The sequence below is a fragment of the Calidris pugnax genome, unplaced genomic scaffold (assembly GCF_001431845.1).
Source record: "Calidris pugnax isolate Ruff unplaced genomic scaffold, ASM143184v1 scaffold10, whole genome shotgun sequence".
Classification (NCBI taxonomy): Eukaryota; Metazoa; Chordata; class Aves; order Charadriiformes; family Scolopacidae; genus Calidris; species Calidris pugnax.
Window position 1 is genome coordinate 3,117,933 of NW_015090795.1, and position 19,350 is coordinate 3,137,282.

The following is a 19,350-nucleotide window of genomic DNA, read 5'->3' on the forward strand; positions in this document are numbered from 1 at the left end:
GAGGGCAGGCCGGGCTGCCGGGCCGGCCCTGGGGGCGCTGCAGGGCGCCCGGTTGTCACTCGGGGCTGGGGAAGCGCCGCGCTCCCCGGGATGGTGGCCTCGGCCCCGTGCGGTGTTTCTCCGCCCGTTCCGTACCCCGGCCACGCTCTGCCCCTCGGATGTGTCGCCTGCCGCGTCTCCTGTGACCACCTGCTACCGCTGTGTCCCCTGTGCCGTAGGTCTGTCCCCTGTGCCGTAGGTCTGTCCCCGTGCTGCTCTACCGAGGCCGTGTCACCCTTCCACGGCCGTGACCCTGTACCATGGCCATGACCCTGTACCATGGTCATGTCTGCATGTCACCCTGCCATGGCCATGACCCTGTACCGTGGCTATGTCCCCATGTCACCCTGCCATGGCCATCGCCCTCTATTGTACCCTGGCTATGTCCCCATGTCACTCTGCCACGGCCGTGATTCCAAACGATGGCCATTCCTCTCCCCCCCACCCCGCCTCCCAGCATGATTCCATGCTGTGGTGGTGTCCCCATGTCACCTTGGTGCCACGCAGTGGCCTGGTGCCGTGCCAACCATCAGAGGTGCCCCTTGGTGGCCAGGTCTTCCCCAGCCCGGTCCGGACCCGTCACTTCTCACCTGCAGCAGGGATTGTGCAAGAGTGGGTGTGAACGCTCGCCCCTGCACTTGAACATTAGGTGTAGACCAAGAGCAGCACCCACTAATTAACCCCAGCGCCTGCGAGGGCATTGCTGGCCCGTTGCTGCCACGGACAGCGGGACTGCCCGCTCCAAAATCTTTGGGGCGGGGGGGTGATGGGGGTTGGAGGAGCTCCCCATGGGTCCAGTGTGGCTCACACCTCCTGGGAAAGGTGGCCACCCTCTTTGCAACCCCTTTCTGATCTTGCAGTGCTCCCTGGGTCAGGAAAAGGACTTAATCCTCTCCTGCATTAGTGACGGTGACCCCGGGCGCGCGCTGGCGGGGAGCGAGCCCTGCTTGGACGCCCGTCAGGAACCTCTGCCCTCAATCCCTCGCTGCCAGGACTCGTTTCCCCATCGCCTGGCACCGATTGCCAGGCAATCTGCAGCTCTTGGCATCCCCTGTCCCCCTCTGCTTGCTGCAGAGGGCACGGGCTGGGGTGGCCGGTTGTGTCCCCCCAGCCCTTTTGGGGCCGGATGCTGTCAGAGGTGGGTTACGCTCTGTGACCCTGGGACACATGGCCCTGGGGACTGGGTTTTTCCTGTGGCTTGGTCTCCCTGAGCTCCTTTCCCAGCTTTTCTCCTCGTCCCTGGGGAATTGCAGAAACTCTTGGTGGTGCCATGGCTTGGGGACACCGCCGTGACCGTGTCACACCAGCCACCGCTCGGGGTGTTGCTGGGGAGTATCGGGTGCTCCTTATTGCCGGTTTGGCTTGCAGCTCCCAGCTCTGGCACGTGCCCTGCCCTTCCTGCCTACCCGTGTCCCGTGGGAGGCTGCAGGGGACGGGATCGTGGCCTCTCGTGACGCTGTGTCATGGTGGGGGCTGCTCCCACACCTCGGCTCCATCCCCCAAAACCAAACACGGCACTGGGAACCAGTTCCTGGTCCCAGAGGGACACACGCACACGTCAGCACCAGGCCCTCACTGGGGAAAAGCTGCTGTATCCAACCATCACGGGTGGGGTGGGCTGGGAATGGGGACCCCGTCTCTGCTGTGCCCCAAAAGCCTTGGGGTGCTTAAGGGGGTGTCTGTCTTGCAGGGGTTGGCTGGCCTGGTGTCCCCGGCTGCGCACCCTCCTCCTGGACCTGCTCCTCATCTACATCTCCGTGCCCTTCCTCATCCGCCTCTTCCCCATCGTCCTCACCAAATTCGTCTTCCTGAACTTCCGTGAGTGCTTTGGGGTTGTCAGAGCCCCCCCCAACTTCCTCCAGGGATTCAGCAGGCAGAGGGATGGGGGGGTTAGAATCATAGAATGGTTTGGGTTGGAAGGGACCTTAAAGATCATCGAGTTCCAACCCCCCTGCCCTGGGCAGGGACACCTCCCACCAGACCAGGTTGCTCCAAGCCCCCTCCAACCTGGCCTTGAACCCCTCCAGGGATGGGGCAGCCACAGCTTCTCTGGGCAACCTGGGCCAGGCTCTCACCACCCTCACAGTCAAGGATTCCATCCTAATATCTCATCCAAATATTCAGTCTAAACATGGGTGGATGCTACAGAGGACAGACTTGACCCAGCTCTTCAACAGAACAAGTAGAAAGCTTGAGGGACATCAGAAAACCAGAGGCATCCTTGTCCTCAGTGCCCAGCTCCCGGGGCTGATGCCCTTCCCAAGGCTGTGAGACTATTTTGCCCCACGCCAGGGGGAACATAGTGCAAATCATCGAGTTCCAACCCCCTGCCCTGGGCAGGGACACCTTCCACCAGACCAGGTTGCTCCAAGCCCCATCCAGCCTGGCCTTGAACCCCTCCACAACTTCCCTGGGCAACCTGTTCCAGTGTCTCACCACCCTCATAGTAAAAAATTTCTTCCTGAGATCTAACCTGAATCTTTTTTCTTCCAAGAAAAGGGTTGTGTGGGGGTGTCCCCAAGATGGGAGTGGGGCTGCACCCAGCACATGGGTGGCACTGGGGCAGCAGCACCCATCCCACCTCCCTCCCCCTCGTCCTGGGCTTGCAGAGGAGGCTCAGAGGGACCTTTCCCGTTGGCGCCTCGTGTTTTGCAAGCTGTAATAACGCGGTGCTGCCGACCCTGTTTACTGCTTTGCTGGAATTGCAACACATCTGGGCACGCACGGCATGGACGGGGCTAGAAATCCGGGTGGGAGGAGGTGGCAGAGGGCTGTGCTCACCTACCCGCTCCCTGGGCTGGCTGGAGCACGGCCCTTTGGCTTCCGGACAAATCATTTCCAAAAAAAAATAAAAATAAAGGGCTACAAAGGTGATTCAAGGACTGGAGCATCTCCCTTATGAGGAGAGGCTGAAAGAGCTGGGACTCTTTAGTCTGGAGAAGAGAAGGCTGAGGGGAGACCTTATTAATGCCTACAAGTATCTCAAAGGTGGGCTGAGGGAGGAGGGAACGCTCTTTTCAGTAGTTGCCAGTGAGAGGACAAGGGGCAACGGGCACAAGTTGGAACATAAAGGGTTCCACTTGAATATGAGGAAGAACTTTTTCACAGTGAGGGTGAAAGAGCCCTGGAACAGGCTGCCCAGGGAGGTTGTGGAGTCCCCTTTTTTGGAGATTTTCAAGACCCACCTGGATGCAGTCCTGAGTAACACGCTCTGACAAGCTCTGGGTGGTCCTGCTTTGGCAGGGGAGTTGGGCTAGATGATCTCTATGGTCCCTTCCAACTCTAAAAATTCAGTGAAATTCAGTGAAAACCATATTGCTTTGGGAAAAAAAAAATAAAATGCCCAAAAGGAGCTGGGTATGAGGGTTCCCCGTGTGATGGCCACCGTTTCTCCATCAGTGTCCTTCCCCTTCTTCGTGGACCTTCGGCGGCCGGAGCTGCTGCTGAACAACACCATCAGCCTGTACCTCCCCACCGAGCCGGGCGTTACGGTCGGCATCTGGTGAGTGGGGCATCCCGGGTGGGCACAGCTGGGCTAAAGAGGGTGAATACCCCCTTTGATAACCCCACTCTGTCCGTCCCCCCCCCAACAGGCACACGGTGCCGGGCAGCAGAGGGGCCGAGGCGCAGGGCAAGGACCAGCGGTGGTACGAGGAGGCCCTTGGTGATGCTCACCCCGTCATCATCTACCTGCATGGCAACGGGGGCACCAGGTGAGTACCCCCAAGAACGTGCGTGCCCTCTCCCTGGGGAGGACAGCTGTGGTGGCTTCTCTGGCACAGCAGCTCTCCATGGGCTGAGAACTAGCAAACTCAGTGCAGCAGCCAGCGGTGCTGGTGGGGCTGGGGCTGCTGCAGCGTGGCAACGGGGGCACCAGGTGAGTACCCCCAAGAACGTGCGTGCCCTCTCCCTGGGGAGGACAGCTGTGGTGGCTTCTCTGGCACAGCAGCTCTCCATGGGCTGAGAACTAGCAAACTCAGTGCAGCAGCCAGCGGTGCTGGTGGGGCTGGGGCTGCTGCAGCGGATTCCGACCCTGTAGGTGGAAGAAAATCCTTTTAAGTTAAAGGAGAACATCAAAACCCAGCCACCCCAGCTCTCCCCTCCTGGAAAAAGGCCACCCTGTCCCTCTCCTGGAGGGGAGGGTTCCTTGAGGGTCCCTCCCCAAGCTCTAACCTCATTTTCCCCATCAGGGCTGCGAGCCACCGCGTCCAGTTCTTGAAGGTAAGTGGTCCTCTGAGGTGACCTGCCAGGGCTAAGGCTCCGGGGACCCAAGGGGGACCCTGGGCAGAGTGAACCCAGCGGATTCCGACCCTGTAGGTGGAAGAAAATCCTTTTAAGTTAAAGGAGAACATCAAAACCCAGCCACCCCAGCTCTCCCCTCCTGGAAAAAGGCCACCCTGTCCCTCTCCTGGAGGGGAGGGTTCCTTGAGGGTCCCTCCCCAAGCTCTAACCTCATTTTCCCCATCAGGGCTGCGAGCCACCGCGTCCAGTTCTTGAAGGTAAGTGGTCCTCTGAGGTGACCGGTTATTCTGGGGGGGTCCTGGGGGTGCTCCATCCCAGGACATAACGCTGTGATGCTCCTCTGACAGACGATGGGGGCTGCTGACTTCCACATCCTGGCTCTGGACTACAGAGGTAAAGTCACCTCCTGCCTCTTGCTGAGTGACCTCCCCCCAATCTGGGGCCATCTCCCCACTTCTTCTGGGTCGTGACACCATGCCGTGTCCCCCGCAGGCTACGGGGACTCCAGTGGGTACCCCACGGAGAGTGGCTTCACCACGGATGTCCTGGCGCTCTACGACTGGGCCAAAGCACGGAGTGGGAACAGCAGCATCCTCTTCTGGGGACACTCCTTGGGGACGGGGTAAGTTGTGGGGCAGGGTGATGGTGACACTGAAGCCCACAGCTGGTCCCTGGGCTGTGACACTGCTGCCAGGCCAGTGCCACCCAGGGATGGACCAAGAGGTTGGAGGAGCTCCTTGGTGGAGGCACCTGCAAAGCAAAAGCCATCAGGGAAGGGGAGAGGGTGTGGGTCTGAGGGTGCTGTGCACCCCACGGGGGCATCCTGGCTGCTCCCCTCCACTTGTCACCTCTCTTGTCACAGGATTGCCACAAACACAGCAAGGAAGTTGCAGGAGGAACGAGGTAAGGGCCAGCAGGTCTGGCTCGGTCCCACGTGGTGTCCCCCCTGCCCCTGCACACCTTGGGACAGATTTTGGGGGGGGCCACAGAGAAGCTGGGGAGCCCTGTCACTCTTTGCTTGAGCACTCTTGTGAGGGTACTCTTGGCCCTCACAACAGGGACAAGTGGCTGTCCCCATCCTCCTTAGTGGGACAGGGATGGCCTCACGATGGGAGCATGGCAGCAGATGGAGGGGGGGGTGACAATCCTGTCCCCCCCCCATGGCTTACTCTTGCCCCACTCTGCCCTCAGGGGTCCAGGTAGACGCCGTGGTCCTGGAGTCACCCTACACCAACATCCGCGAGGCGGCCGCCCACATCCCCATCACCACGGTGAGACCATGGTGGGGGCTATCCCTATGGGGTGTCCCCCCCCCACCTCTCAGGGCTCCCCCCAGCAGGGGAAGGGTACATCAATCCAAGCCCCAGCTTAGAGCACCCTCCCCCAAACTCTCTCCCTGCCAGATCTACCGCCAGTTCCCGGGTTTCGGGTACTTCATCCTGGACTCGCTGGCCCTGGGTGACATGTTCTTCCCCAGCGACGAGAAGTGAGTGGCCAAAGGGAAGGGGCACAGCCACCCCCATGGGGCTGTGGGGACGATGCTGAGACCACCCCCCCGAGGAAAAAGTGCTGGGGGGGGGGAAGAGGAAGTTGGACACATCACACCACACCATGCCTGCACTCCTATTTGTGTTTGCCCAGCTTACTCATGCTTTGAGTGCCTTTTTATTTGCCCAACTTCACCTACCAACGCTACTGTTGAGCAAAGTCCACAAGCCAACATCCTTTTTTGTATTTTTTTTTTTTTTTGGGGAGGACTACGTGCTCCAGTCCCACCCCTGTTGTGGTATAGACATGCTGTGGTGGCCAGGTCCTTCCTCCTCCATGGCTATGGGTGCCTTTGCTAAAAACCACCAAGTTCATGGGTCCTTTTGAAGCTTAAGCACCTTTTTTTGGAGGGGGGAATTAAATTTAGGAGGGTGCTTGGTGCTGCTGCGGTGGGTGGACATCACCCCAGGACAGTTCAGCTGCCCTTAGCTGGGGTGGCTCTGAAAAAGCAGCACCTTAGGGGTGGTTGGGGTATCTGGGGGGGATGTTTAGGAGCTCCCAGGGGGTCTGGGGGCTCCAAGGTGCTGTGCTTGCTGTCAACAGCGTGAAGGTGCTGGCCTGCCCCCTCCTCATCCTGCACGCAGAAGATGATGCTGTGCTGCCTCCGCACCTGGGGCGCAAGGTAGGGACCACCATCACCTCCATGGGGGCTGTGATGGGGGTTTTCAGGGGGGGCTGAGGGAGAGGGGGTTGTGGGGAGGGAGGAATGGTGGAGACACGCTGCTGGGCGAGAGCTCAGCAGGTGACCTTGCGTTGATGGGAAGGAAGCCTTGGGACCAGGAAAACAAATGTCTTTACATGGTATTATTTGCGTGGTGTGAAATCTAGCGAGGAAAATAAGAGATAATAATGTTTGGATAACATGGGCCCGTGGACACTTATTTGTAGCCAATTGTATTGCTCACAACAGCGTGTGGACAAGCCCCACAACCTGTCTGTAGAGAGCACAGCACCTGAGCAAAAGAGAGAAACTATATGTGCTATAAAATTAAAATATTAAATGTCTTCACTTCATCACTTGGTGGAGTCCCTGCCCTTTGTTGCCGCAGGGGGTGGCCGGCCATAGGGTACCAGGAAGGGTTTTGGGGTCCCCTGCGCCCACCACTGACCACATTTCCCACCCCACGGTAGCTCTTCGAGACCGCACGCGATGCCTACAAGGACAAAACCAAGGTGAAGTTCATTACCTTTCCCGAAAAGCTGGGTCTGGGCCACGACTACATCTCCTTCAACCCGGAGCTGCCCACGCTGGTCAAGTAAGTGCTGCTCTGCAGAAACCTGGGGGGCATGGAATGAGCCTTGTCCTCTTCTTCCATGGGTTCATCCTCCCCTGTAGCAACCACACGGGTCCCTTTGGCCTCTGGAAAATGCTCGTTGGCATCAATTTTTTGAGCTCCAGTCGCTCCTCGCTGCCCTGAGCCATGGGGAGGAGGTGGCCCTGGGGACATCTGTGCCCTGGGTGCAGCTTTGCTCCATGCCCAGCTCCAACCCACATCCAGGGCTCAGAAATCAGGCTCTCAAGCAGCACAGGGTGGTCGGTGATAACAGCAGAAGATGTATTGCATCTCGTTGCAGAGACTTCTTGAAGATGAAGTGATGCCTGCTGCTGCACTGGAACAGGCTGCCCAGGGAGGGTGTGGAGTTCCTTCTTCTGGACATCTTCAAGCCCCACCTGGATGCCATCCTGAGTGATGGATCTCTAGGATCTCTAGAGGTCCCTTCCACCTCTGTCCAAATCTGTGAATCTCTGGGCGGCCACCACAAGCACTCCCTCCAACCTCCCCAGGAACCCTTCCTTGCACTGAATTTACTGCTGTACGGAATAAAAACTACTGAGAAACTTTCTAATTAGCCCCTTGCCTGAGGATGCTGCAGGTTCCTCGGGGGAGGGAGACACTGATGCCAGGAGCATCGTACGGGGCGGCGATGGGGGTCCATCAGGGACCTGACAGCAGACACCCCTTAACTCCACCCCCCCAAACTTGATGCCTTGGGGCATCCTCCAAGTCCTGCTTCAGCATGGCCTGCAAGGGCTCGGCCAGCTGTGGCCAGATGTCCTTCCCACCCATCCTACACCCAGCACCTCACTCCCTGCACCCTCCTCCTGCATTAGACCCTCATTTTAAACTTCAGCAAAAAGCCCTTTTGGACTCCAGTGGCAGTTTTATTTTTAGCACCTACGCAAGTGACAGGACGAGGTGGTTTCACTTCCCACGTGACACTTATGTTATAAAAATACCCCACCCCCCCCCTCCCCAGCTTCCCCATCCCACCCCAGCTTCCCCATCCCTTGGAAAACCAGCAGCAGTGACACAGAGACTACAGACAGCAGAGACAATTTTACAGCGCGTGTGTCTGGCGTCCACCAGTGATGGCGCCGTCCCCCCCTTACGCCGCCGTGCCGTTGGGGGTCTTGTCCTCCACCGCATCCCGGGGCTCATTGGGTGGTGGGATCTTCAGGTCGGAGGGTTCCACGTGCCAGATGTCCCGGGCGTACTCCTTGATGGTGCGGTCGCTGGAGAACTTGCCGGCCGCCGCGATGTTCCTGATGACCATCTTGGTCCACGCCTTGGAGTTCTGCAAGGAGAGTGGTGGGATGCTGTGACCAGACTTGGTGCCACGTTGGCTGCGAGACCAGCTTTCAGGCAGGGACCTCCTGCAGCAGGACAGCCAGGAGCCTCCCCACCAGCCCCTTTCTCTGGGATGGGCTGATGTGGTCCCATCACAGCTCCCCGGCCTCATCCCCAGGCTGGTACTCACCAGGTACAGCTCGCTGACCTTCTCCTGGCATTTGACATAAGCCTCGTAGTCTGCAAAGACTTTAAACCTGTGGCAGCAAAAAAAGGGGGAGTCAGTGACAGCAGAAACGTGTAGGTGGGAGCACAGTGGTGACCGGTGGCTGCAGCGCACAGGGCTCCAGCTGCCAGATCTGGGGCTTCCTCCAACACAAATGCTTCAGAGAAATTCATCCTCCCCAAGCTCTGATCATACGGAGCCCACAGAAGCTGTGGCACGGGTTGGATGGGTGCCCCAGGAGGGCACACCATGTATCAGCTCCTTGGGAAAACATCTCCCCAGCCCTTGGCTGCTTAGTGCTCTGGCCAAGAAAGCCCTTGAGATACCTAAAAGCAGCTATCACCTGGCAAAGGCTCTGCACTCAAATGTGTCCCGGCCTTAATGTGGCAAATGTGAAGTGCCTTACGTGGAGAAGCTTTTGTCCCCATGGAGCTTCAATTGCTCTTCCACATGCACAACATCAGGGCCAGAATGGTTGGTGCATGGGCACCAGGAGTTTGGTGGAGAAATCCAACCCAGGGGAGGGATGGCATCCCAGGCCTCACCGGTCATGGTGGAAGAGCATGTCGACCACGTCTTTGAAGAGGTCAGGGTCCTTTGGGGAGAAGAAGCCACTCTTAATCTGGTCAACGGCTCTCTTCAACTCGGGGAGCTGGTCGTAGTACTTCTGGGCGTTGTACCTGGTGGGGAAGGGTTGATATAAGATGGTCTTGCTCCACCTGCCCATGGTAGCACCCCCATGGCATACCCAGTCCTCACCCTTCCCTGTCCAGCTCCGTGACATCCTCCACCCTCATGCCAAAGATGAACAGGTTTTCCTCTCCAGCCTCCTCAGCCATTTCCACGTTGGCTCCATCCATGGTGCCGATGGTCAGAGCCCCGTTCAGCATGAACTTCATGTTGCCTGTGCCTGATGCCTCGGTGCCTGCCGTGGAGATCTGCTCTGACAGGTCGGTAGCAGGGATCACTGGCAACAAAACACATGGACACAAGGGCCTCGTGGTGACCAGATTTGGGCTTGTACCATGACAAAGGACATTAGATCTGCTGCCTCACAATGATGGAGCCATGGGCTGATGGACAGCCACAGGGCAGATGTCCCCTGCCCCGCCACAGCTTGCCCCATGTGGGCTACCTTTCTCTGCCAGTGAGACCCTGTAGTTCTCCAGGAAGATGACCTTCAGTTTGCTCCCCACAACGGGGTCGTTGTTCACCACATGAGCCACTGCATTAATGAGCTTGATGATCATTTTAGCCATGTGATATCCTGGGGCAGCCTAGAAGAAAAGCCACAGGTGAGCCTGGAGGGGCTCACCCAGGAGCAGCGAAGGAGGACTCAGCTCCCACTTGCCCAGGGAAGTATCTGCTCAGCCCTGATTCCATCTCTCATCCAACTCATACGTTGTGCCACCAAGTTTTTGAGGGCTTGCATGCCCAGAGGTAGCAAAACCTTGCTTGGGTTGAAGCCAACAAGGGCTGCCTCAGGGCTTCCTAGGGGGCTTTGGGGACACAACCCCATGAGAACATCTGCACCCAAATCCCCTAGGCCATTTTCAAGGAAATGCCCAAAACTTCTGACCCAGCTGATCCCACCCAGAGAAGCTGTGGCTGCCCCATCCCTGGAAGAGTTCAAGGCCAGGTTGGAGGGGGCTTTGAGCAACCTGGTCTGGTGGGAGGTGTCCCTGCCCAGGGCAGGGGGGTGGAACTCATCATCTTTAAGGTCCCTTCCAGCCTAAACCATTCTATGAACTTACCTTGCCCCCAATGATCACTGTCCTCGGCACAAACACCTTCGCAGGATCCCTCCTGATGCCTGGAGAAGACAGCAGCATGGTGTCACCCTCTGTTTTAGCTGCAGCCCCAGGGCAGCCCAAACCTTTCTATGAACTTACCTTGCCCCCGATGATCACCGTCCTCGGCACAAACACCTTCGCAGGATCCCTCCTGATGCCTGGAGAAGACAGCAGCATGGTGTCACCCTCTGTTTTAGCTGCAGCCCCAGGGCAGAGGGACATTCGTGCACCCCCAGGACAGCCTGTCCCCCTGGGGGTCGCGGTGGCTTACGGTTGTACATGGTGATGATGTGCAGACAGTTCATCAGCTGCCGCTTGTACTCGTGGATCCTCTTCACGTGCACGTCGAACATGGAGGAAGGGTTGATCTTCACCTTGTACTCCTTCTCCAGGTACAGCGCGAACTTCACCTTGTTCTCCTGGGCAAGGGGCAGGGAGGGTGTCACCCCCTGGGCCTGTCCCCCCCATCCCTATGTCCTCCCCTGCCCACAGCCCTCACCTGCTTCACTTTGGCAACCTCCCGGATGAAGAGATCGTCGTCCACAAACTCGTGCAGCTTCGTCAACTGGCTCAGGTCCCGCACGTAGTCCTCCCCTATTTTCTGCAACAGGAGCAGAGGAACATGGTGACTGCAGGATAGGGATGGCCACCTTCACTGGGGCAACGTTGGGGGCCAACGTTACCTCTGCGATGAGCTCAGCCAGCCCCGGGTTGCAGAGCAGGAGCCGGGAGCAGAGGAACACGGTGACTGCAGGATGGGGATGGCCACCTTCACTGGGGCAACCTTGGGGGCCAGTGTTACCTCTGCGATGAGCTCGGCCAGCCCCGGGTTGCAGAGCAGGAGCCAACGCCGCGGGGTGATGCCGTTGGTCTTGTTCTGAAACTTCTCCGGTTCCAGCGCTGCAAAGTCCTCGAAGCTGCCAGGACCAGGAGGGGACAGCTTCAGGTTGACCTACCCCGGCACCACCACCGTTTCCAAGCCAAGGGTGATCCACCACTGCCTCCCCCCCCAAGGCTTACACTTGAGTCTTGACTATTTCGGAGTGGATCTTCGCCACCCCGTTGACGGCGTGGGAGCCGACGATGCAGAGGTGGGCCATGTTGATCCTCTTGGTGCCACCCTCCTCTATCAGGGACATCCTCCGCAGCCGGTCCACGTCGTTAGGGAAGAGGGACGCGATGTGCTGCCGGTGGAGAGGTGGTGAGTGGTAATGGCCTTTAGGCATGTCCCATACCATGGCCCCCAAAGATGAGGCCACAGCGATGTCCCCAGTGCCTTCAACACTGGTCAGAGTGGTGGCTTTTACTCCAGAGCAAGGGTGCAAGCCCACTCCAAATGGTGCCCTTCCCCAGCATCGATGTCTTTGGACAGGATCCCCCAGGTTCTCATGGAGAGGGACTTGTGGGCACATCCTTGGCCAGTGGGGCCATTTTGGCAAAACCCTGGTGCTGCCAGACCAGGAGGCCAAACCACCACCTCCTTTGTACCCCCAACCTCATCCCTCTCCAGGATGAACTTAGCCCTTAGAGAGAAAATGCCAACAGCTAAGTCCCTGGAGCAATGAGTGATGGTTTTAGAACAACCCCTAGCTGTGGGATGGTGATGCACTAGTGGGAAGGGCTTTCCTACACACCAACCTCCCAAAACAGCAGCCAGAACCACCTGGTCACCCCCCGAACATCATCAGTTTGTGCATCCCCTTAACCCCGACAGCACGATGTGTGTCATCCCTGTCCCCCTCTCTGGAGCCACCCCAAGGCACTTACATCCAGGTGTCTCTGGTTGATCTCGTAGATGATCTGCAGGTGTCTGGGGAGCAGCTTCTCCACCAGGTCCACCGGCCAGCGCTCCAGGGCTTCGGGGAGCACCGTGTGGTTGGTGTAGGCGAAGGTCCGCTTGGTGATGTCCCAAGCCTGTTGGTGGGAGAGCGGGTGCTGAGTGGCGAGGGTGGAGGAAGCCCAGGCATGGTCCTCCCACCATGGCCAGCAGCATGGCCCAGCGAGCTCCTCCAAGTCCATATTGGTTAAACCCAACCTGACTGCTCCACATCACTCCCCAAGGCCACCAGCAGCTACAAAACCAGTTCCCCAGCTCCTCCGCTGTGGGTGAGGGCAGAAAGGACCCAGGGACCAGGTCGGGTCTCCCTACCTTGTTCCATGGCAGCTTCTCGATGTCCACGAAAATCCTCATCAGCTCAGGGATGGCCATGGCAGGGTGTGTGTCATTCAGCTGGATGGCAACCTGTGGGAAGAGATGGCAACATGGGGACACGTGGAGGACGTGTGGGCATCCCACTGCCCAAGCCAGCTGGGCACAGGCACCCATGGAGGGTCCACAAAACCCCTCCAGCCCTGGCTGAACATCTGGGAGGCATCGAAACGAGCTCCAAAGCACGGTCAGAGCAACCCTGGCTGGTACCTGGTCGGGGAAGGAATCAAACACGGTTCGGACACTGTCCGTGCTCCCGAATTTGGACGCTTTGAAGCGGCGTATGATGTCCTGGAGGGTGGCAGCCACCACGAAGTACTCCTGCTTCAGCCGCAGCTCCTTCCCCTCGAAGAACTGTGAGCAGAGGAGCAGGACACCGCAGGGTCACACCACGCTGCCCAGGCTGGGGACCCATCCACCGCACGGCACGGTGCCAGCCCCCAGTGCCTCCCCCAGCCCCGGGGCTGGCAGCAGCTCCAACTCCCAACATCTTCTCCCTTTCCAGATTCCACTACCAGCGTTTGAGAGGTGCTGGTAGAAAGAGAGGTTTAAATCCTGCCCCCCGCCCCCCAGCTTCATCAGAACCTGTTCCTCCTGGTTTGAACGTTTCAGCCACAAGAAAAGGTACGGGGGCAACGGGAAGGGGCTGGAACACTGAGGAGCTATTTCTAAGACAAGAATTAAACCCCTCGTTAACGCGACACAAAACACCAACCCGCTGCTCCACCAGGAGGATCTGCAGGAGGCAACCTCCCCAGTGGAGCTGTGATGCCCCCAGCTCTCCTCACCAGCTGGGGTAGGATTAGACAAGCAAAAAAACACCCAAACAGGTTGCAGAGCGAGGAGAGCTGCCCTTCGCCTTCTTCCCCTGCTCCACAGCTTGTTTTGTGGCCGGGGAAGGGTTGTCCACCCCACGGTCCCTGCATGCCAGCCAGTGTGTGGCACAGCAAGGACACAGAATCACAGAATCTTCTAGGTTGGAAGGGACCTCAAAGATCATCTTGTCCAACTGTCAACCTAACTGACAAAAATAGATACCTGCACATCAAACAAGAAGCATCACCATCACTAGGCCATACCTTCCAGCACTACATCAACCCTTCTTTTGAACACCTCCAGGGATGGTGCCTCAACCACCTCCCTGGGCAGCCCATTCCAATGGCTGAGAACCCTTTTCATGAAGAAATCTTTCCTAATATCCAATCTGAACCTCCCCCGGTGTAACTTGAGGCCATTTCCTCTTGTCCTGTCGCCTGTTCCTTGAGAGAAGAGACCAACCCCCACCTCTCTACACCCTCCTTTCAGGGAGTTGCAGAGAGCAAGAAGGTCTCCCCTCAGCCTCCTCTTCTCCAGGCTGAACACCCCCAGCTCCCTCAGCCTCTCCTCACAAGACTTGTGCTCCAGACCCCTGACCATCTTTCTTGCCCTTCTCTGGACCCGCTCCAGCACCTCGATGTCTTTTTTGTGGTAGGGAGCCCAAAACTGGACACAGCACTCAAGGTGGGGACACAGTACTCGAGGTACACGTGCAGCAAGAGGTTTGGGATGAAAAGGGCAACTTCAGGCACAAACTCCGGGCCCGGGGCTGCAAGGGACCAGCGGGGAAATGGCAGCAGCAGTCACCAAACTGCCTTCATGATTTATTTTGAGACTCAAGGAAGGTTCCTGCAGCAGGACGTGCTCCTTCCCCTTCCCGTGCCGAGCAGGGATTTGCCCAGGAATGGACTCATCTCTGCTGCAGCGCCGGCGAGAGGCAGCAACCCCCATCCAAGCACCACGGGTGGCTTAAAACAGAACTCAAAGCACCTCTACAAGGTCCTGGTGGGACAGGCTGCCCCCCCATTGCACCCCCACCGCTCAATCCTTGGCCATTCCTAAAATGGGGACACCCCCTTTGCCCTTCATGATTTATTTTGAGACTCAAGGAAGGTTCCTGCAGCAGGACGTGCTCCTTCCCCTTCCCGTGCCGAGCAGGGATTTGCCCAGGAATGGACTCATCTCTGCTGCAGCGCCGGCGAGAGGCAGCAACCCCCATCCAAGCACCACGGGTGGCTTAAAACAGAACTCAAAGCACCTCTACAAGGTCCTGGTGTGAGAGGCTGCCTCCCTGTTGCACCCCAGCCATTCCTAAAATGGGGACACCCCCTTTGCATCGCGACTTACGTTGTCGTTGGGGTAGAGGACACGGGATATGTTCTCCGCCAGGTTTCTGTCCAGTACGGCCTGGATGTAGTCTCCGACGTTGACTGGGGAGGAGAAGAGGGATAAGGTGGGTGTGGGACCATCCCCCCTCTCTGCCCCATTCCACGCGACACCCCACCAGCACCCACTTACAGTCCCGCAGGTTGAAGTCGTTGGGTGCCCGGGCCGACCACAGGCGCATGGTGTTGACGGTGTTGTTCATGTACCCGGGCACGGGGGTGTCGTAGGGCAACGCCAGCACCACCTAGGACATGGGCAGGGCAGCTGGAGCCGGGATGCCCCCAGTTGGTGTCCCCCCATGTCCCCTCGGACCTCAACCTCAGGGTTGTGTCCACCTTCAAAGGGTGACACGCTTGGTAACCCCCAGCCCCGGGGACACCCCAGCTCCCCCAGGTCTGCCCGGAGCTCTCAAAGGATGGAGAGAAGGTTGTGAGGGTCAGGAGAAGCTTAATTTAAGCTGTTGTGCCAGGCTGTGCATTGAACACAGACCTGCTGGAGGTGCTTTAGGGTACAGAATCATAGAATAGTTCAGGTTGGAAGGGACCTTAAAGATCATCTGGTTCCACCCCCCTGCCCTGGGCAGGGACACCTCCCACCACACCAGGTTGCTCCAAGTCCCCTCCAACCTGGCCTTGAACCCCTCCAGGGATGGGGCAGCCACAACTTCTCTGGGCAACCTAGTCTCACCACCCTCACGGTCAAGAATCTCAGAGGTTGGCTAAGCCCCCACGTCCATCCAATCCTCCATCCCTATGTCCATCTCCTCCCCAGTTTGCTCCACCGCTGCCTCTTCCACCCCAAAGCAGCCCCACCAGCGCAACCCTCCTTGGCAGGGATGCCAGAAGGACCCACACCTGGGTCTCTGCCCCACTGAGAGCCCCCCAGGTGATGGGACAAGCCACACAAGGGGGGTTTTCCCTTCAGGCTGGTCCATACCTGGGTGTCCACCCACTTGGCACCAGTGGCAGAGTGTTCCACCCGGCCGTAGAAGTGGACGGGCAGCATGTACTCGGGACGGGCTTTCTCCCAGGGGTTGCCGTGCCGGAGCCAGTCATCAGCTTCTTCCACCTGCCAGAGGGAGGGATGGAGAGCGGTGACAGGGCCACCCAACCCCAGGGACCTCCTGGGGTTGTGCCACGTGGAGGATGGATGGGAAAGGGGATGATGCTTTGGAGTCTGTCTGCCCTAAACCTGGATTTGGGCACCGCTGGGTGAGCCTGGAGACAGGGCTCTGCCCCCACCACCCTGAAACCCGGGGTGTCCCTGCCAGGGGGGTGATGGATGGGGACGAGGAGGTGGGGATGCCCCCTAAATCAGAGTTTTGACCTCATCCTCCAGGCTGGCTAACGGAGAGGGCTCCTTCCCCACCCCAGCAGGGCTGTTACAGGGGACAGCTCGGGTTCGATGTCACCTTTGTCACAGCCAGGTCAGAGCTCTGGGTGGCAGGGACACTGCGTGAGGGTCGGGGGAGATAAGCTCCATTAGGACCCAGCAGCCAGGGACTGCTGTTTCACAGCACCATCTGTAGGTGCAGCTTTTGGGAGATGCTCACAGGGTCCCTCTGGGTCTTCAGGGCAGTCTCCCACCAGGGGTTCTGCCCACACACACCACATTTTCCATTCCATTTCCAAAACAGCCCCTTCCACCCTCCAACCCTGGTGTCCAGCAGCAGAAGCCAGGGCTGGGGGGCTGGATCTGGCTTGCCCTGGACCTTCCTCCCCACCATCCCCACACCACCTCAGCGAAACCATCCCCACCCGATCCCCAGCCCCACACGCCGGGATGCGGGATGAGCTTCCCCACCACGGGGAGGGATGCTTGGTGCTCACACCAGTTTAATAAGTTAAACTCGTTGGAGAAAACATCCGACAGGTTTTAAATATCACGGCACCAACTCTGCCTCCAGCAACTCCACCTCCAAGCCAAGGGAGAGCATCCGTACCCCCTGATCTTGCCCCGATGGAAGGAAGGGGGGAGGCCGGATTCAGGGCTTGGGATGTGGTGGGGGAAGAAAAGGGCCATGGGGCTCCATCCCTACCTGCCACCCATCCCGGATCTTCTGGTTGAAGATGCCGTACTCGTAGCGGATGCCGTAGCCGTAGGCTGCCAGCCCCAGCGTCGCCATCGAGTCGAGGAAGCAGGCTGTGGGGACAGAGGAGAGCAGGGAGCTGAACTTCCCCTGGGGGGGACAGGAGACCCCAAGTCCTCCTCCCCAAAGGAGAGCCAGGGCCACCAGCCACTTCTGCTCGCTCGCTGGCCACCTCGCACCTCTCCCAAAATAAAGGCTGGAGCAGTAACATCCCCCCACCCTCACCCCAGGGTTGGGTACCTCCTGCGGTGGAAGGAAAGGCTCCAGGGCTGTGTCCCACCACCCAGGCATCGAGACCAATTTTGGGGGGGCTCACTCACCAGCAAGCCTGCCCAGACCACCGTTGCCCAGACCAGCATCCTCCTCGATTTCCTCCAGCTCCTCCATGTCCAGCCCGAGCTACAGATGAGAAGAAGGTGGTGATGAGCTGGAGGGTCTCAGCCCCACAGAGGGGAGGCACTGCTGGCACACACCCCTGGGTGATGCCCAGCACCCACTGCTGCTGTCCCCACCGTGCAGGTGGGCTCCAGGAGGGGTGGAAAGCCATCCAGGCCTGAAAGACCCATCCCTGCAGGTGGGACACTGTGATGTGCACACAAAGCAGCCCCTCTCCCCCTCCACAGCACGGCAGGGACCAGCTCTGGTGTTAAAGGCATCGCACCAGCCTTTACAAGGGACACAGGTGACCTCAGAATCACAGAATGGTTTGGGTGGGAAGGGACCTTAAAGATCATCCAGTGCCACCCCCTGCCCTGGGCAGGGACCCCTCCCACCAGACCAGGTTGTTCCAAGCCCCCTCCAACCTGCCCTTGAACCCCTCCAGGGATGGGGCAGCCACAGCTTCTCTGGGCAACCTGGGCCAGCACCTCACCACCCTCAAAGCGAAGAACTTCTTCCCCAGATCTCATCTCCATCTCCCCTCTTTCAGTGTCAAACCCTTCCCCCTCATCCTATGGTCCCCTCCCTGATCCAGAGTCCCTCCCCATCTCTCCTGGAGCCCCTTGAGGCACTTGAAGGGGCTCTAAGGTCTCCCTGGATCTGTGTAGAGAGCACAGCGCATGATCAAAAGAGAGGAACTATATATGCTGTAAAAACAAAACATTAAATGTCTTTGCTTTATCACTTGGTGGAGTCCGTGCCCTTTGCTGCCGCAGGTTTTGGGGTGGCTCCTTCCTCCCTGTGACCAGCGCTGCTGTGTGTGGCCGGGGTGGTTGCACAACAGCCAGAACAGCTTTTCGAGCAAACATATTCAAAGAAAAGGAAAATGGGGGGTGGGGACAAGGGGGAAGGGTTTTAAACTGAAAGAGGGGAGATGGAGATGAGATCTGGGGAAGAAATTGTTGACTGTGAGGGTGGTGAGAGCCTGGCCCAGGTTGCCCAGAGAAGCTGTGGCTGCCCCATCCCTGGAGGGGTTCAAGGCCAGGTTGGAGGGGGCTTGGAGCAACCTGGTCTGGTGGGAGGTGTCCCTGCCCAGGGACAGGGACGGTCTTTAAGGTCCCTTCCCACCCAAGCCATTCTATGACCTTCCCTGTCACCGGTGCCCAGCAGTGCCGTGCCACATCCCTCGGCACACAGCCACCGAGCTGTGACCCTGGGCCTTTCGAGAGCTGGTTCTGGAGCAGCATTTTTCTGCTCAGGCATCACCTGTGGCTCAAGGAGCAGTTTGCAGCCAGTGTGGTGAAACACCAACATCTCCAGAAGCTGGAGAGCACTGAACCCCCCCCAGTCCCCACCAAGCCCTGGCATGCCCACCTGGTAGACGGCTTCGTCGCAGGCGTTCTGCAGCCCCAGGTTAATCATGGTGTTCTGCAGCGTCCGCCCCATGTAGAACTCCAGGGAGAGGTAGTAAATCCTCTGCAAGAGAGAAACCCACCCCCTGGTTACCTTCCCCAGGGCTGGAGGAGGCTCCCCTGCACCCCAGAACTCCCCATCAGGCGTTATCTCCAAGCAAGAGGGGACAAAAAACGATTCTGCATAGAGCAGGGTGGTTTGCACCGGGAATTTGAGGGCTGGGGGGTCCTTGGAGGTGGTTGTGCCCCACAGCCCCCACCCTGCTCTCCCATCCCAGCTATTTCCCAAGCCGGGAAGAGGGTAGGACTTGAGGTGGGTTTGTTTGGACAAGCCCTGTCCCAGAGCAGGGACAACCCCGGGCCGGTCACCCCGAGCGCGCCGGCGGCGGTACAAAGTTAAATTTTAAAGAGGAGACGTTTCCTAATGTCACCCCGAGCTGCAAGAGCAACCGGAAAACCCAACGAGCCAGTGGGGCCGGGTGCGGGTGGCAGCCTGGGGGACACGGGCTTCCTCTGCTGTCCCCAAAAAGGGGGGGGGTGGCCGGGCTCAGGAGCACGTAACCCCCCCCGAGGGGTGCAGGATGCGGCCAGTAAGGCTGGGGCTTGTGTAAGCCATTCCCCGGTGTCAGCACCGGTGGGTTT

The 19,350-nt window shown here is 58.7% G+C and overlaps 2 protein-coding genes across 2 annotated transcripts in view; one reads left to right on the forward strand and one right to left on the reverse strand.

The window, feature by feature from the left end:
- The window catches only part of ABHD12B (abhydrolase domain containing 12B), an 8,428-nt gene extending 755 nt beyond the window's left edge, over positions 1 to 7,673 (forward strand). The window contains exons 2-14 of the mRNA XM_014936771.1: positions 219 to 234; positions 1,730 to 1,857; positions 3,439 to 3,541; positions 3,633 to 3,752; positions 4,230 to 4,260; positions 4,629 to 4,674; positions 4,774 to 4,903; positions 5,144 to 5,184; positions 5,473 to 5,552; positions 5,685 to 5,767; positions 6,373 to 6,451; positions 6,961 to 7,085; positions 7,405 to 7,673. Of these exons, the coding sequence (XP_014792257.1) occupies positions 219 to 234; positions 1,730 to 1,857; positions 3,439 to 3,541; positions 3,633 to 3,752; positions 4,230 to 4,260; positions 4,629 to 4,674; positions 4,774 to 4,903; positions 5,144 to 5,184; positions 5,473 to 5,552; positions 5,685 to 5,767; positions 6,373 to 6,451; positions 6,961 to 7,085; positions 7,405 to 7,426 (1,004 nt within the window). The 3' untranslated portion in view covers positions 7,427 to 7,673. The remainder of the gene's footprint in view (positions 1 to 218; positions 235 to 1,729; positions 1,858 to 3,438; positions 3,542 to 3,632; positions 3,753 to 4,229; positions 4,261 to 4,628; positions 4,675 to 4,773; positions 4,904 to 5,143; positions 5,185 to 5,472; positions 5,553 to 5,684; positions 5,768 to 6,372; positions 6,452 to 6,960; positions 7,086 to 7,404) is intronic.
- Positions 7,674 to 8,105: 432 nt separating this feature from the next.
- PYGL (phosphorylase, glycogen, liver) lies at positions 8,106 to 18,826 on the reverse strand. The gene is made up of 19 exons (XM_014936778.1): positions 18,671 to 18,826; positions 17,239 to 17,317; positions 16,868 to 16,971; positions 15,766 to 15,897; positions 14,962 to 15,073; positions 14,791 to 14,873; positions 12,838 to 12,981; positions 12,568 to 12,660; positions 12,186 to 12,332; positions 11,439 to 11,602; positions 11,221 to 11,335; positions 10,918 to 11,019; positions 10,690 to 10,837; positions 10,380 to 10,438; positions 9,761 to 9,902; positions 9,385 to 9,592; positions 9,171 to 9,305; positions 8,590 to 8,656; positions 8,106 to 8,406 (listed from the first exon to the last, which is right to left on the reverse strand). Exons 1-19 carry the CDS (start codon positions 18,740 to 18,742, stop codon positions 8,218 to 8,220), a joined length of 2,295 nt encoding a protein of 764 aa, XP_014792264.1. The 5' UTR covers positions 18,743 to 18,826; the 3' UTR covers positions 8,106 to 8,217.
- Between the last annotated feature and the right edge of the window lie 524 nt (positions 18,827 to 19,350).

Bases quoted from the DNA above. Each gene is read 5' to 3' on its own strand.
- PYGL (XM_014936778.1), bottom strand. From the start codon at position 18,742: ATGGGGCGGACGCTGCAGAACACCATGATTAACCTGGGGCTGCAGAAC. The intron at 16,972-17,238 runs GTGAGTGAGCCC...CTGTCCCCACAG, and splicing joins TGGTCTGGGCAGGCTTGCTG to CCTGCTTCCTCGACTCGATG. The intron at 14,874-14,961 runs GTAAGTGGGTGC...TCTCCTCCCCAG, and splicing joins CGACTTCAACCTGCGGGACT to TCAACGTCGGAGACTACATC.